Consider the following 17066-nt stretch of genomic DNA (forward strand, 5'->3'; position numbering starts at 1 on the left):
CTGTCAGGTGGCAGGAAGCAGCCATCGAAGTCACATAGAGCCTCATTACTGCTCTGAAACGGCCTTACAAAACACATACACGCATCTCATCAAACCATCCAGAAAAAGTCACATCTGGAAAGCAAAACAAAGGGTGCATCTCAATCAGCTCCCTAGTTCAGTAGTCAGGGCACTGATCAGGAAGTCAGACATTTTAAGGGCTATCTCAATTGCAAAATCAGACATTCACTCCCTAAAAAGTCCCACAATGCACTGTGAAAACCATCCTCACAATGTTCCCTTACTGGAAGTTCTGAAGCACAAAGCATAAATCCCATGACATGGGCAAACTCACTGCACATAATGATATCCAATAGACATTTTTTTTTTTAAGCATAAACATACATCGCTGAGCAGGTAATGAACATAATCTAGCAAACATTTACAATTGTTTTACGGCTGAAATGTTGCACGTATATGTAACAAGCATTTATCAAGCAAGTATTTACCATAATGTACTTTAACATTAAAATAATTTTTTGGAAAGATGTCAGTTCTGCTGTAAATACCAGTATTGATGTTGTACAATGAGGACGTTGCCATGTCGCCAGAAATAGAGTCATCATTGTCCCAATGTGTAGTGAGCCAGCGTCCTTACTGTCCTTACCAGTGTCTGAATTCATGTACACGATATACTGATTCACGACCTAGGAAGCTAAAGAGCTGATTGAGACACACCGACAGAGAGAGGAGACACTAAAAAAAGGGAAACAAAAACATAAAACTAGTCAACCTCACTAATCGATCACTTGGTTTTGTTTGCCATTGGGACCAAACCCTACTGGTCAATAAATTTATGTTCTAAAACTGTCTTTCAAACATTCTATTAAAGTGGACAATCTATCTTTTTATTAGTATTTTTTTAAACATATTTTACATTGTTGCAACACCTGTCAGTAACGCTCTGGGCCCGGTTCCCCGATAACGCTCACTCTTAGCGCGCTAAGAAGACTCGAAAGATATATCTTACCAAAGTTGTTTATGTTCCTAAGTGTGTTCCCCGAACTATACCTTAGAAAGCTGCTTAAGATATACCTTCTTACATGCGACGTTACCGGGTGCTGTCCGTGGCGATGGTGCTGAATTGGTTGATATCGATGGCTCGAGAATCAATTATTCTCTCGTGCAGGGGCTGTTTATGTGAGAAAGTGGTGTTCTTTATTAAAGAAGCACTTCAGAAATAGTTGAAATTACATTTATTAGGACTATTGGATATTATAAAAATAATCCAAACTATAATAGCCTATAATAGCCTAGCCTACATATTTTAAAAATGTAACATATATTGCTGCCACAATAACCTTTTCAAAAATTTTACGTGCTTTCTTCTCTTTCCCATTTTTGTTCGCTGAGGTGGAGCTGCGATGAAATATTGTTCTTGTAAATACTTTCCAGCATTTCAGTAATAAAAGTGTACATCGTACGTACGGTGCTCGGCAGTGATCAAAAAGGATTTAAACCGTGAATTTTTTATCTCTTCTTGTAAACTCAGAGATGTGGATTCAGACGGCAATTAAATTACCACACGAACTGTTTGTCAAAAAACAGAAGGTACTAATTTGGCCAGGGATTTTTACGCGGGTTAGGTGAGAAAAACACTGATATTATGGATTCGGACGGCACTAAAATCACCGACTTACCCCTATAAATGTTTAAAATACCATACAAGCCCATGAGAAACAATATTAGCATCCGAATAGGACTTAACTGACAGTAGCCTATGCTTTCACTGGCCTTTAAAAGCGCTTTTTAATTAAATGAATAATATTGTATAATAATATAATAAAAAATCTAACAACAATCAGTGTAATGACAATTTTATTCTTTGCATGAAAACACTTGAATTAGCCTAATTGAATAATGTCTGGGTGTATTAAAACTTCAGAATTATATTCGTATAGACCTGCAACAGTGATAAGGTAAAGCTAAGAGTGGTCCAGACCAACCTTACGAAAGTGTGACTTACAGAAGATATACTTAGCGTACGAACGTGTCGGGAATCGTGCCATAACGTTAAGAGAGAGGTTAAGGAATAGGTTAAGAACTACTTAGCGATAAGAACGTTTTGGGGAACCGGGCCCTGTTTAGTTCCTGTCTTTATGAATCCCCCCCTCCGAAAAGCGCAGTGTGTTGTGATCGGTCAAACGCTTTGAGCGTGTTTTGGAAATATCACACCCCTTACCATAACCGCGAGTTTCAACACGCTAACTCAACTCTATCAGGCCTCGTCCCCTTTATATTATGGTATATTATGGTATACTGATATTATACAGAGATCATACTATCCTTACTAATAGTGATATTAAACACATTTTAGGCTTAATATGAAGAAATGTGCATTGTGCAATAAAGAAGTACTCCAAATAAAGTTTAATTATAATTTTTATAGTCTCAAGTGATATGTCAGGAAATTTGTTAATGGATTTGTAGTATACTTAGTATGAAATAAATATATTTTAAATACATTTTGGTAAAGATTTTTCACTAGGGTGTGTATATATATATATATATATACACACACATATACATACATATATATGTGTGTGTGTTTAGTACTGTACAATGACAAATAAAAGGTCCCTTGTAAAGGGTTATAATCGTGTGTCCCTGGCTTTTGAGAGTTTGAAAAAGTCCTACCGCAGACATTAATATATTTTTAATGTAATCTTAATGTTTACACAACCTTTACACATAATGCTATCCCTTGATTGTGGAACATTATCTGTTAGGTGAGAAAGAACAACTAGATACTTCAGTCTCTAGATACTTGTACTGACTAGACAATATAGGCTACAGTACAAGAAAAAAAGACTGACAGAGAGAAAACATGAAGCAGAGAGCAAAGATTTAATGTGAATCTGACCTTTGTCATTTCACTCAATTCTGTCACATTACCTGCACATTTAAGCGTTCACAGGGGCTCATGCAGATTCAAAAATACACAGACCCTAGCCGACACGCCAGGCATTTAAAGGTGTTCGAGCAGGGACGGGAATGTGTGTGAGCGGAAAACAGGAGTGGAGAGCTCTTAGATGAAGAGCTGAGGACTTCTGAAAGAGCAAGAGTCTTCAAATCCAGAGGAGATGACTGAATCAGTTAGATGTGTATGGACTGCCGCACGTCTGTGAATTCCTGTGATTTCCAATGCGGTTTAGCTGACGCAAACTTTTTAATATTAGTGTGTACACAATCTATTTGCCCCTTGGGGACTTCCTCGTTTCCACAGATGTATATGTATGTGTCAGCAGGCTTTCTCACCATCCGTTCACTCCTTGCTTCTGAAGCTCCGAGATGCCGAAAGACAGAGAGCCCATAAAGTCGTTCCGGCTGGTCAAGTCCCAGTCCCAGATCTCCACAGACAGCCTGCGGTCCTTGTCAGACTCCTTCAGATTACTGTAAGACACAGAGCGCAGGAGGGAGGAGGACAGAGACGACGAGAGACGGAGACAAAGAAATCAAGCTGAACATTTGATTTTGCATTTCCCAGACAAACAAATTACTGATCTTTTGGCTGTGCCACTAAGCTTCCTTACAATGTGAAGGTCTCGTTCCATGTGGGATTCAGGCAGCACTTGATGGTCTTGGTCTTCTGTTTGCTCTCACTCTTGGGGTCAGGGATGAGTTTTAGCTTGACATAGGGGTCAGAGAGGCCATTCGGGTCCATGGGCACCAGGTTCTTCGCTTCTTTAACTGTAATGTAGAAATACAGGACACTGTATATCACAGACACATAAGGACCTAAAGACCAAGATTTCAGTACTTTAACTTTTGTTAGTGTGCAATCAATGCAGAGCAAAATCTTTATGTTAAATCAAGAGTTATGACAGTTTGTGTCAGTTACTGTATGTTGCAACTTTCTGTTGGAGTTTTGATCAATAAATATCACATCTTAAGCACTGTTAATGTTTTTGGAGTTCAGCAGAACTGACATAAAAATGCATTATTTATAATGCAAGTTATCTTCCTGCCTGCCGATACTGTTCAGGTCCAGGTTAAAGTAGCATTTCATTTGTTGGACAAACTGAAAAACTGGAGCATTCTCTGAAAGAGTCACTGTGGAGTCTGAAGAAGGCATCATGTTTGTAAACAAACTGATTTAATGATGCATCTTGTTGATTAACAAGGATCTGCTGACCGATTAAACGAGATGTTGTTCATTCAAGCCAAAATGTGAGTCAATCTCACAATTAAAATCATGTAAGGATGTTACTGAAACTCCTAACTCATTTTATTATTGTCGCTTTTTTTGTCTACAGCTTGATAAAAGTAATGCCGAGCAGTTGACAAAATGGAAGACAAATGATACACTATCATTCAAAAGATAAAAAAATAAAATTATACTTTTATTCAGCAAGGATTAGGAGTGTGATGAGACAGTTAGCTCACGAGACGAGACACGAGATTGAGTTCACGAGAGCGAATCCTCAATGACAAAATGCATGACTGGAAAAATAGTCTGCAGGTGCGTTTGAAATGTTTGAACTAATCATCTTGCAATGAATGTAATTTCAGTTCTACTTTCTGAGTATGAATTATCATATGCAGTAAAAGACAACAATACTCAAGCAATGTAAAAGGCTTTGCCACAAAGTCAACTGATTGGAGTCTCAGACTTTACTGTACATGATTTATGAGCTTCTACAACTTCTGACCTCCTAACTGAACTCCTTTCCACAAATTGATCTTAAAAATAATAACAGTATAAGTAAAAATGGTTTTCTCTCAGTCTTATTAAGTGCAACCATAATCAAAGTACTCTCTCCATATTCAAAGTGCAAATAGAGACCACAATTTTCTTCAAGCATGATACAGAGCTAAGAGATTGGTACAACTACACAGCACAGCCTGATAGCTTTCATAATGGGAGATATTTGCATGCATCAGGGAGCCGCTTTCAAAATGAAGGGTATTGAAATCGCGTTTAAATGCGCACATTTTGCTTTTGCTTTCGTGATCGCATGCACTCTGTGAATAGGGATTTGATGCTGAGTGCGCATTCTACAAGATAAGACATATGTAAGACGCTTAGGCTCTGTTGTGCAACGGATCCTCCGCCATGGTCTCGTCAGTCATCTCATCACTTACTCTCGTCACGTGATCAGTGAACTCTACGTACGACTCTGCAGCTCGTCTTGGATGAGCTGGATGGAATTGAAGCGACCATTATCCAACTGAATTAAATGGTTTTTATTTCTATAAAAAGCAAAACGACAGTGGAGGCGTAATGTAAACGTAGCATAGCAGTGCCATGTTCTATCCTAACTTCACTCTCACACTCCGCCATGGCACGGGTATTGACTACTACACGAGGTCTTGTCACACCCCTAGTAAGGATACATTAAATTGATAAAAAATGACAGTAAAGACTTTGTAGTGTTATGTAAAAAATCTATTTTAAATAAATTATTCTATACTAAACTATTCATAAAGGAATCTTGAAAAAAAAATGGTTTCCTCAAAACTAATAGGCAGTGCAATACTGATAATAATAAGAAATGTTTCTTTAGCATCAAATCATATTAGAATGATTTCTGAAAGATCATGTGACACTAAAGACTGGAGTAATGATGCTGAAAATTCAGCTTTGCCATCAAAGTAATAAATTACACTTTAAAATAAAACAGTTATTTTAAATTGTAATAATATTACTGTATTTACTGTATTTTTGATAAATTAATGTAGCGTTAATGAGCAGAAGAAACTTCTTTCAAAACCATTTAAAAAATATTACCGACTAGTTAATTAGTTCTCTAACTTTTGAACGGTACTATAGATATGCTTTGTTTGTGGGAAAACGCTTCTTTCCGGAGACTCTTAGTAGATTTACCAAGTAAGTGTTACTTAAGCAACACTGTGTAATATTTTAAGTTGATTTTTAGCAAAAAACACGTTATTTCAAAATTATACGTTCTCATTAATGCGTAATCACTTCAATCAACTAATTAAGTATTCTCGTAAGTGTATAATCTGCAATTTAGAATACATACGAGCGAGTCGCTTGAATGGCGGCAGCCATGTTGCGCCTCCATCTTGAAAATACATTAGCCAAAGAAGGACATACCTGGAAATTCAAGCTTCGCCTTTCGCGTTTTTACATGCAGTGGCACCGTGACGAATGCGAGAGGGAGATTTGCTTGCGTTTGCCGGCAGATTTGAAATAATACGGCCACCGTAGGAGTTAAAACGCCTTCGGAATGGGAGGAGCTAGAAAGTAATATTCAGTTGGTAGTCATATACAATTTCACCGCTAGATGGGAGTAAATCCTACACAGTGTAGCTTTAAAGTAACAACATGTAACTTTTCAACCTTCATAATATATTTCCAAGACCCTTGTGATAGTACATCGACTTACAATAGGTTGAATGAGACGTCTGCCAGAGCCTGACGGGGTCTGTATCGCTTTTACTGGCACTATGTAACTTCGGGGTGCGGGTAGTAACCAGAGCTCAAAAAGAACTACAAAATTCGACTGCTTTACGGCATACGTCACTTTGCCCACCACTTCCTCAAATGTGGCCAACCAGCGCGTTTGTTTTCGTACGTCTGTTTTCGTCATGGCTGAAGCAGCAGCGAAACGTAAGAAGTCCAAGGTTTTGTCGGAGTAGAGTCGGAAGAGGAAAAGGGAGAGTAATAAACTGAAAGTCAGGACGAGGATCAATATTGGTCGAGCGTTTGCTCGCTGGCGTGAGCTTATGGAGGAGGAGAGTTACCAGACCGATGCTGACTTGGCCGTCATGCTGTTGAACTAGTAAGTAAAGTAACTGTAAATTGCTTGCATACTATCTTTAGTTTTTCTAATCTGTTGTCTGCCTGGCTACGTTACGGAAACTATCTGGTCCTCCATTTATCTTCATGAATCAGCTAGTAGATGAGCGAATTATCAATCTGGTAGCTAGTAAACACTAACATGGTAGTTTTAGATGGTTAGGATGCTATCGCTATCATTCTCGTTCAGATTTGAGCATTGCAATCGACATGCAAATCGCAAATGTTTGAGTTAAAATGTTTAGTCTACTAAACATGTATAAATTATGAAAGGGGGAAGATTAATAATATTGTCATTGCCCATATGAAAAAAACCTGCATGCTTCATATACAGTAACCGTAAATCATTTTACGACAGCGGTAATGGACAATTCCGCTTCCAACCTGTAGGGCGACCGCAGAGGAAAAGTTCCATGTTGTTGCTTTAAGTGAACAATTCAATGATTCACTCATAACACACAAAGAGTAAATTGTCGGCAGCTCCTGACGAATAATGAAACGTGCAGAAAGAATGCCTAAACTAATGAAATAAAATGAAATATACTTTATTGTCCCTGATAGGAAAATTTGCCATGGGCTCAATCGCCAGCATTTCGACAGAACCTGGTACATTAAAAATTACACAAAATATTCATACACACCATACACGTACACATAAGAATAATCAGTGGATTAATCTTTTTTTAGTGAGCCAGTTCAAAAGATTCAAGTCACGAGAAAAATAAATACATAAAAAACAATACATTTAGTAAAATTTATGATAGGATAATATAAGTGTCAGGGTTTTACAGAGGATGCAGACAAGATGGTAAGGTTAATAGTTTATTTTCAGGGAGTGTGGAGATGCAGACAGATGGTGAGTAACAGAAACACAGAATAACAGTGGATGCTTAGCTGGTTGGTAATGTCCTTGTCTTTCTTTCTCTTTGCAGATGATGTCGGGCTGAAGGCAGAACAGGATGGCAGGCAGGACGGATTGGAGAGGATGAAATGACAGGTAGGAATCCAGGTAAGTGTTCAGAAGTCTGTGGGTCATGTTAAGGTGAACATCGACGAGACCAGACAAGGAGTGAAGGGAGAGTACTGAATATAAAGGGTGGTTAATGAGGGAGTGCAGGTGATGATGATTGGTGATTGGGTGAGTGAGTGCAGGTGTGCGCCATGGAGGATTCTGGGGAATGAAGTGCACACACAGATGAAGGCTGAAGAATGTGACCGTGACATTACTCCCCCCTCCCGTAAGGCGCGTCCCGCGCCGAAGAAGGCAGCATACGGGAGGGAGGGTGGGCATCCTGGAGTCCGTGACGGGAAGGTGGAGCAGGTTCAGGAGTACGGACTCCAGGATGGTGGCAGGACAGACAGAGGAGGTGATCAGGACGGTGCAGGCTGAGCAGGGAACCAAGGTGAAGCAGACTGATCAGGGGACCATGGTGATACAGGCTGAGCAGGGGACCATGGCGGTAAGGACCTTTCGGGTGGCCATGGCGGTGAGGACCTTTCGGGTGGCCATGGCGGAGAGGACCCTTCGGGTGGCCATGGCGGAGAGGACCCTTCGGGTGGCCACGGCGGTGAGGACCCTTCAGGTGGCCACGGCGGTGAGGAACCTTCGGGTGGCCATGGCGGAGAAGACCCTTCGGGTGGCCATGGCAGAGAAGACCCTTCGGGTGGCCACGGCGGTGAGGACCCTTCAGGTGGCCATGGTGGAGAAGACCCTTCGGGTGGCCATGGCGGAGAAGACTGATAGCCCCCCCCCCAAAATTCCTTTGGGGAAATATCAGGCTTTAACACTGGACTGGAAGAGGCAGGGGGCGAAAGCGGCTCTGGGCTGGACTGGACCAGTGATGAAGGCGGCTCTGGACTGGACAAGACCAGCGGCGAAGAGGGCTTGGAGCTGTACGGGACCATCGGCGAAGAGGGCTCTGAGCTGGGCGGAACCAGCGGCGAAGAGGGCTGTGAGCTGGGCGGAACCAGCGGCGAAGAGGGCTGTGAGCTGGGCGGAACCAGCGGCGAAGAGGGCTGTGAGCTGGGCAGCGATGAGGGCTCTGTGCTGGGCAGCGATGAGGGCTCTGTGCTGGGCAGCGATGAGGGCTCTGTGCTGGGCAGCGATGAGGGCTCTGTGCTGGGCAGCGATGAGGGCTCTGTGCTGGGCAGCGATGAGGGCTCTGTGCTGGGCAGCGATGAGGGCTCTGTGCTGGGCAGCGATGAGGGCTCTGTGCTGGGCAGCGATGAGGGCTCTGTGCTGGGCAGCGATGAGGGCTCTGTGCTGGGCAGCGATGAAGGCTCTGTGCTGGGCAGGACCAGCTGTGAGGAGGGCGTTGAGCTGGACTGGACCAGCTGTGAGGAGGGCGTTGAGCTGGACAGGACCAGCTGTGAAGAGGGCGTTGAGCTGAATGGGACCAACAGTGAAGGCTCTGTGCAGGGCAGGACCAGCAGTGAAGGCTCTGTGCAGGGCAGGACCAGCAGTGAAGGCTTGGTGCTGGGCAGGACCAGCGGTGTAGACTTTGGGCTGGGCAGGACCAGCGGTGAAGGCGAAGAAGACTCTGTGCTGGACGGGACCAGCGGCGAAGAGGGCTCTGTGCTGGACGGGACCAGCGGCGAAGAGGGCTCTGTGCTGGACGGGACCAGCGGCGAAGAGGGCTCTGTGCTGGACGGGACCAGCGGCGAAGAGGGCTCTGTGCTGGACGGGACCAGCGGCGAAGAGGGCTCTGTGCTGGGCAGGACCAGCTGTGAGGAGGGCGTTGAGCTGGACTGGACCAGCTGTGAGGAGGGCGTTGAGCTGGACAGGACCAGCTGTGAAGAGGGCGTTGAGCTGAATGGGACCAACAGTGAAGGCTCTGTGCAGGGCAGGACCAGCAGTGAAGGCTCTGTGCAGGGCAGGACCAGCAGTGAAGGCTTGGTGCTGGGCAGGACCAGCGGTGTAGACTTTGGGCTGGGCAGGACCAGCGGTGAAGGCGAAGAAGACTCTGTGCTGGACGGGACCAGCGGCGAAGAGGGCTCTGTGCTGGACGGGACCAGCGGCGAAGAGGGCTCTGTGCTGGACGGGACCAGCGGCGAAGAGGGCTCTGTGCTGGACGGGACCAGCGGCGAAGAGGGCTCTGTGCTGGACGGGACCAGCGGCGAAGAGGGCTCTGTGCTGGACGGGACCAGCGGCGAAGAGGGCTCTGTGCTGGACGGGACCAGCGGCGAAGAGGGCTCTGTGCTGGACGGGACCAGCGGCGAAGAGGGCTCTGTGCTGGACGGGACCAGCGGCGAAGAGGGCTCTGTGCTGGACGGGACCAGCGGCGAAGAGGGCTCTGTGCTGGACGGGACCAGCGATGAGGGCTTTGAGCTGGACGGGACCAGCGATGAAGAGGGATTTGAGCTGGACGGGACCAGCGATGAGGGCTTTGTGCTGGACGGGACCAGCGATGAGGGCTTTGTGCTGGACGGAACCAGCGATGAGGGCTTTGAGCTGGACGGGACCAGCGATGAGGGCTTTGAGCTGGACGGGACCAGCGATGAAGAGGGATTTGAGCTGGACGGAACCAGCGATGAGGGCTTTGTGCTGGACGGGACCAGCGATGAGGGCTTTGAGCTGGACGGGACCAGCGATGAGGGCTTTGAGCTGGACGGGACCAGCGATGAGGGCTTTGAGCTGGACGGGACCAGCGATGAGGGCTTTGAGCTGGACGGGACCAGCGATGAGGGCTTTGAGCTGGACGGGACCAGCGATGAGGGCTTTGAGCTGGACGGGACCAGCGATGAGGGCTTTGAGCTGGACGGGACCAGCGATGAGGGCTTTGAGCTGGACGGGACCAGCGATGAGGGCTTTGAGCTGGACGGGACCAGCGATGAGGGCTTTGAGCTGGACGGGACCAGCGATGAGGGCTTTGAGCTGGACGGGACCAGCGACGAAGAGGGATTTGAGCTGGACGGAACCAGCGATGAGGGCTTTGAGCTGGACGGGACCAGCGATGAGGGCTTTGAAAACTCTGGCTCTGGCTCGGGGAGAATGACGCTCACAGGCTCTGGCGGGCAGGCGACTGGCCCTGGTGGGCAGGCGACTGGCCCTGGCTCTGGCGGGCAGGCGACTGGCTCTGGCCGGCAGGCGACTGGCTCTGGCTCTGGCTCTGGCGGGCAGGCGACTGGCTCTGGCTCTGGCGGGCAGGCGACTGGCTCTGGCTCTGGCGGGCAGGCGACTGGCTCTGGCTCTGGCGGGCAGGCGACTGGCTCTGGCTCTGGCGGGCAGGCGACTGGCTCTGGCTCTGGCGGGCAGGCGACTGGCTCTGGCTCTGGCGGGCAGGCGACTGGCTCTGGCTCTGGCGGGCAGGCGACTGGCTCTGGCTCTGGCGGGCAGGCGACTGGCTCTGGCTCTGGCGGGCAGGCGACTGGCTCTGGCTCTGGCGGGCAGGCGACTGGCTCTGGCGGGCAGGCGACTGGCTCTGGCTCTGGCGGGCAGGCGACTGGCTCTGGCTCTGGCGGGCAGGCGACTGGCTCTGGCTCTGGCGGGCAGGCGACTGGCTCTGGCTCTGGCGGGCAGGCGACTGGCTCTGGCTCTGGCGGGCAGGCGACTGGCTCTGGCTCTGGCGGGCAGGCGACTGGCTCTGGCTCTGGCGGGCAGGCGACTGGCTCTGGCGGGCAGGCGACTGGCTCTGGCTCTGGCGGGCAGGCGACGCTGTCAGTCACAGGCGCGGCGGGCATGACGCTCATAGACTCAGGGGCGGCGGGCACGACGCCTACTGCCTTGGTCTCGGCAGCTCTGGCGTGAAGTGCGGGCTCGGCTGGACTGGCGTGAAGTGCGGGCCCGCTAGTGCTGGTGACTGAATTCCGGATGATGATGGCTGGAGATGGTGGTTGAGTGGCGATGTCCTCAACCTCACCTACGGTGAACCTTGAGCCACTCAACCACAACACATGATCTAGATACTGGGCAAATGAGCCTGGGATTGCCTCCGCTGGAGCTTGCTGGTACAGATGGTTATCCAGTCCGCCCCAAAATACTGTTTTTAGGACATCATCTGTCCAGCTTACCCCAACAGAAAGCTCCAGAAAGCCGGCGACATATTCCTCGATTGAGCACCCATCTTGAAAACAATGAATCAGATGATCAGCTGGGGTTAGGGTGAAGTGAGCAACTTCCATGCTTCGTGTGGTCTGGTCTTCTGTCAGGGTTTTACAGAGGATGCAGACAAGATGGTAAGGTTAATAGTTTATTTTCAGGGAGTGTGGAGATGCAGACAGATGGTGAGTAACAGAAACACAGAATAACAGTGGATGCTTAGCTGGTTGGTAATGTCCTTGTCTTTCTTTCTCTTTGCAGATGATGTCGGGCTGAAGGCAGAACAGGATGGCAGGCAGGACGGATTGGAGAGGATGAAATGACAGGTAGGAATCCAGGTAAGTGTTCAGAAGTCTGTGGGTCATGTTAAGGTGAACATCGACGAGACCAGACAAGGAGTGAAGGGAGAGTACTGAATATAAAGGGTGGTTAATGAGGGAGTGCAGGTGATGATGATTGGTGATTGGGTGAGTGAGTGCAGGTGTGCGCCATGGAGGATTCTGGGGAATGAAGTGCACACACAGATGAAGGCTGAAGAATGTGACCGTGACAATAAGACAATGAAACAACACAATAAATATCAATATATATTTCCCTTCTCAAGTAATTTAATCATGTTATAAGGATCTATATTTCTACAAGAAAACAAAAAGATACTGAATAAAAAATATTCAGTGTAGGATGTCAAGCATCTGATAAAAGCTTGTGAACCCTTTACCCCTCAAGAGCACTAACTACCGACCCCAGATGTGAGCGAATAGCTGTCAGTCATTTATTCTTGTGTCTCATGAGCCCTCAGAGCCATATGGGGCTACGAATGCATACAGACTATCCCAGTAATTGGGGTTGACCTCAGCACTTGACCAGTACAACAATTAATGCAGGAGGCTGCTGTGGCCATGAGATTTGTGGCTAGTGTAATTTCCATAATGAGTGGTGTGTGAAGGTAGGCTTAGCTGTTCATTAAGACAGCGGCGTACTGCAGCACGGATACAGGAAGAGAGATGAGTTTCAGCGTGAACTGTCGTGCTCACAGAGCAGGGTTTATTTTGCCAGCTAATAAATGCTACACACACACAACGTGTTCGTTCGGAAAGCCCTCCACACGGAGCGATTAAAGAAAGCGGGATCACTGACCATGTAAGAATATTTGCATGAAGATATCAAAAGCTTTGACCTACAAGATACGCTTAGTTTTGTGGCTCAGAGACGTAGGAAACTCAGTGTTTTTTACTCAGTAAAAAAATACTCATTAACATTGTAGCATATAACACTGTTGATATTTTAACAGGCAAAGATGCAAAAGGCTGTAGGATTATAATTAATGCTTCTGCAAATAATTAAGCAGCACTGCTCCCTCTAGGTGAAAAACAGCACTGCAGTTCAATAGCAAATGGTCGATTTAGTCGAAAAATGAGCGTTATTGGTGCTCGGAACAGATCCAGAACTGACTGGATCCATTAAGCTTATGTAAGGACAAGAATGTTTTTCTGACGCAAGTCTTCATTCACAAAAAGTAGCCACATAGCAAGTGCTGACAACACACTAATCATGGTCACCCAGTGTGCCTCACTAACATTTATCAACCTGCAAGTGCTCCGGTGGTCAAACAGAGTGTGAGTGTGAGAAAGATGAGGTGGAAAGGACCTTTTAAAGGCAGAGCGGCAGCCCCATTTCCATCCAGGTATTGGTCAATTCATTAGCTTTAAGTGACAGGCCTTTGAAATGCCCCATTCATCTTACTGTACGCTCAGCAGATCTGCGGCACCGTCGCGTGACATTAAATTATAAAGGACAGTGTGATGGATTAAAAATGTCTTTTGCGCTCAGGGCTGTCTGTGCCTCGGTTCTTTCCATGGTGCAGCTCAGCTCATTAGCCGCTAGCGGGCTAAAGGCTGTTAGTTAATTCTAAGGGAAAATGAGAGCTGAGGCTCGCGGGGTGAAATAGCCCAGGATTGAGCTTGAGAAAAGGGACGCGTGGCTGAATATGGAGCAGTGTGTTGAGGCTAATGTCACTTATGCACACCCACTGATGCACAGATCCAAGCCTACTTTCCTTCAGAAAGCATTTAAGGGATTGTTGAGCCAAAAATTACAATTCTGTCATCATTCATCACCCTCATGTCGTTCCAAACCACATTATAGACCATTTTAGTAGTACCATAGAACATTTTTTTTCCTCCGTGGAACATAAATGAAGATATTCTGAAGGATATCTCATTGTGTGTGTGTGTGTGTGTGTGTGTGTGTGTGTGTGTGTGTGTGTGTATGTGTGTGTGTGTGTGTGTGTGTGTGTGTCCACAAAATGAGAGGCAATGGGGTCCAAAACAACATTGAATGGAAAAAAAAACATTTTTCAAAACATCTCCTTTTGTGTTCTGCAGAAGCATGTTTGGAACGACCTGAGGGTGAGTAAATGATGACAGAATTCTCATTTTTTGCTCAACAACCTCTTTAACTGCACTGATCAATTTTCTCTTGGTTTGTCTTCCAGAAATTTCATTTAATTGAGCTCATCTTCAGCTCTGAAAAGTGTAACTAAGTGGAAATTAGAACTAAGTGGAAATTCCCCATGGATATTATAGTTTTATATCAATACAATAACAAGTAAGTGGAAATTTATCATGGATATAATTTAATAAACTGCTTTAAACGCTATTATCATATAACATTTTCATATAAAATGTGAAGAAGGGTTTACAAAGGTTATGGATCACCCAGAATTGACAATTCTGTCATCATCTACCCTCATGTCATCCCAAACCTGTATGTTTTTTTCTCATTTGGAATACGAAAGGAGAATATTGAGGCTCAAATCAAACATGTTGCTGGTTGTTGGGTGTCAATAACATCTAGTACCACTGGTTTTCATGAGTCTCATGCAGTGATACCTCTTGATTCGAGCAGCATAATGAATTACATGAATGTTTGATAACGTGACTAATAAACTATGAATTGTTGCTGTATGGAAACAGATGGGTGAAGACTCTTCAAAACAAATTCAACTTGTGGGTTCCAGTGGAAAAATTGCAGAGTTCTGAAACCTTATTGGGTGAACTATCAAAACGGGAGTGCAGATGAGTCTTTTCTCAGACGGGTTCTTGCTGAGAGAATGAGAATATCGCCCTCTGTTGGACACATAAAGCATTACCATGTTTTTATCTTTTTTTCTCACTGGATGCAACAGAAGACTGTGTCCTCAGCGACGTGCTTGTGCTTTTGTTTTGGAGGCATGTTTGTGTTAATGCCAAGGAGAGACAGGGAGACTAAGTGTGCTTTCTTGTGTTACCATGGACACGTGTAATGTAATACATGTTTGACGGATCCTATAGAATTTCACAATGAGCTCGAATGCACTTCACTTCATCACTGTCACATGCTGCATTTTGGACATCAGAGCTATTTTGTTGTTCTATATCCCCTTATGTGCTTTCTTGCTTTGCTTGTACGTTTTGACAAGACACCTTATCATCTGGTACACCTTACAGTTCTTTTACATTGATGTTTTAAACAGATTGTTTGTATTGTTTGTTTGAAAAATGTATAAAGATAACGATAATATTAGCGACCACTCGAGTGGACGAAATCGTTCCGTTTATTTATTCTAAGCGTGCAGCAGTTTTGTTGCTCTTTAATGCAGGATGGATTCTGATTGGCTTTCAATGTTTTTATCGTTCATCAGCTGAAAAAAATTTGGATAACGCTTTATTCTACAGTATCATTTTTATATATGTTACATGCAGTTACTATAGTAATAACTATAAATTATGCATAATTACATGCTACTAACCCTAAACCAAACCAAAGCAAACCCTAATCCTAACCCTGGAGTAAGTACATGTAGTTACTTAATATTACTCAGTAGGCACTTAAATGTATAATTACAGTGTAATAAAGACACATTAAAATAAAGAGTAACCAAAACTTGTTCTGAAACCGTTATCTCTGTGCCGTTAATGTTGTATTTGTGGTGTGGACTCAGCAATTCATTTTGTATTTAGAACGATTTTTAGAACTATATCTTTATTGTTATCGTACTTGGTTTGAACGGGCCTTTAGACATCCCAATTTGCAGGAAGACCTGATCAACAGTTTTAGTTACAAACTCTCTCTTCTCCTCACTGCACTCGTATTTTGAGTGTGATTCATTTCCCGAAAAAAAAGAGAAAACACAAAATAAACAAAAACAATTTTTTTTAAATTTCTATAATATATATATATATATATATATATATATATATATATATATATATATATATATATATATATATATATATATATATATATATTGCGATAATATCGTTCTTGTGAATTCCTTTTGGTCATAATAATAGTATAGTGAAAATCTGATATTGCAACAGCCCTACTGACAGCGCTCAATACCTGTTTGTGCTCAAATGATGATAATAGTATCATAAAAAAAAAATGAATGGACTGCATTCAAGAGATGTGAAAACAATTTTTTTTGTAAATACAGTTGGGCATTTCAATAAATCAGCATCATAAGGTTTTAAAACCCTGAAATGGTGCATGCAGGTCCCTGCTATCTGGTGCTGCTTTGAATTCACCACTAGGAGGAATCAGACACTAAGAAAAAATGCCCACAAGCCTCCACAGGCGGCACACTTCATGCCTAGACTGAAAGTATTCATGCAAGATGTGCTGTATAAAGTGCATTTTTGGCTGCTCTTCAAGGGTCAAATGAAGGCATGTGTGTGGTAGCAGGAGGTCTAGAATCCCCCAGCGATTTTGGAAGACGTGAGTGAGTGTTTGCTTCCATGCACATGTGTGCAGCAGTGAAATGTGTGTGAGTGGGCAGCGGTGACTCACTGCTGACGGTGAGCACATTGTTCTTGATCTCTGCGGTGATTTGGATGCGGCCCCTCCTCTCAGTATGGTCAGTCCCACACAGACTCGGCACGTTGGCCACACAGCGCTTATGGATGTTCATCATACAGTCTGGATAGCAGGAGACAGAAAGAGGAAGAGATGTTACACCAAAACCCCAAACGACAAATGCACAGACAAAGTACACAATTTTACATGCATGTGTAAAAGATGATGACTATATATATATATATATATATATATATATATATATATATATATATATATATATATATATATATATATATATATATAGAAGGTGCTTTCCTTCTACCAAAAAGGACTGTTGAGCCAATTCTGTAACTACAAATGGCCATGTTTAGCCATGAGATTTTA

The 17066-nt window shown here is 44.6% G+C and overlaps 1 protein-coding gene across 2 annotated transcripts in view; it reads right to left on the reverse strand.

The window, feature by feature from the left end:
• prkcbb (protein kinase C, beta b) overlaps positions 1 to 17066 on the reverse strand; it is a 143392-nt gene that overhangs the window by 66931 nt on the left and 59395 nt on the right. For both annotated transcript variants that reach the window (XM_081384997.1, XM_081384996.1), the window contains exons 5-7: positions 16674 to 16802; positions 3573 to 3729; positions 3298 to 3432 (exon numbers count right to left, since the gene is read on the reverse strand). In XM_081384997.1, the coding sequence (XP_081241123.1) occupies positions 3298 to 3432; positions 3573 to 3729; positions 16674 to 16802 (421 nt within the window). The remainder of the gene's footprint in view (positions 1 to 3297; positions 3433 to 3572; positions 3730 to 16673; positions 16803 to 17066) is intronic.

The sequence above is a fragment of the Scardinius erythrophthalmus genome (genome assembly GCF_964197995.2).
Source record: "Scardinius erythrophthalmus genome assembly, chromosome: 1".
NCBI lineage: Eukaryota > Metazoa > Chordata > Actinopteri > Cypriniformes > Leuciscidae > Scardinius > Scardinius erythrophthalmus.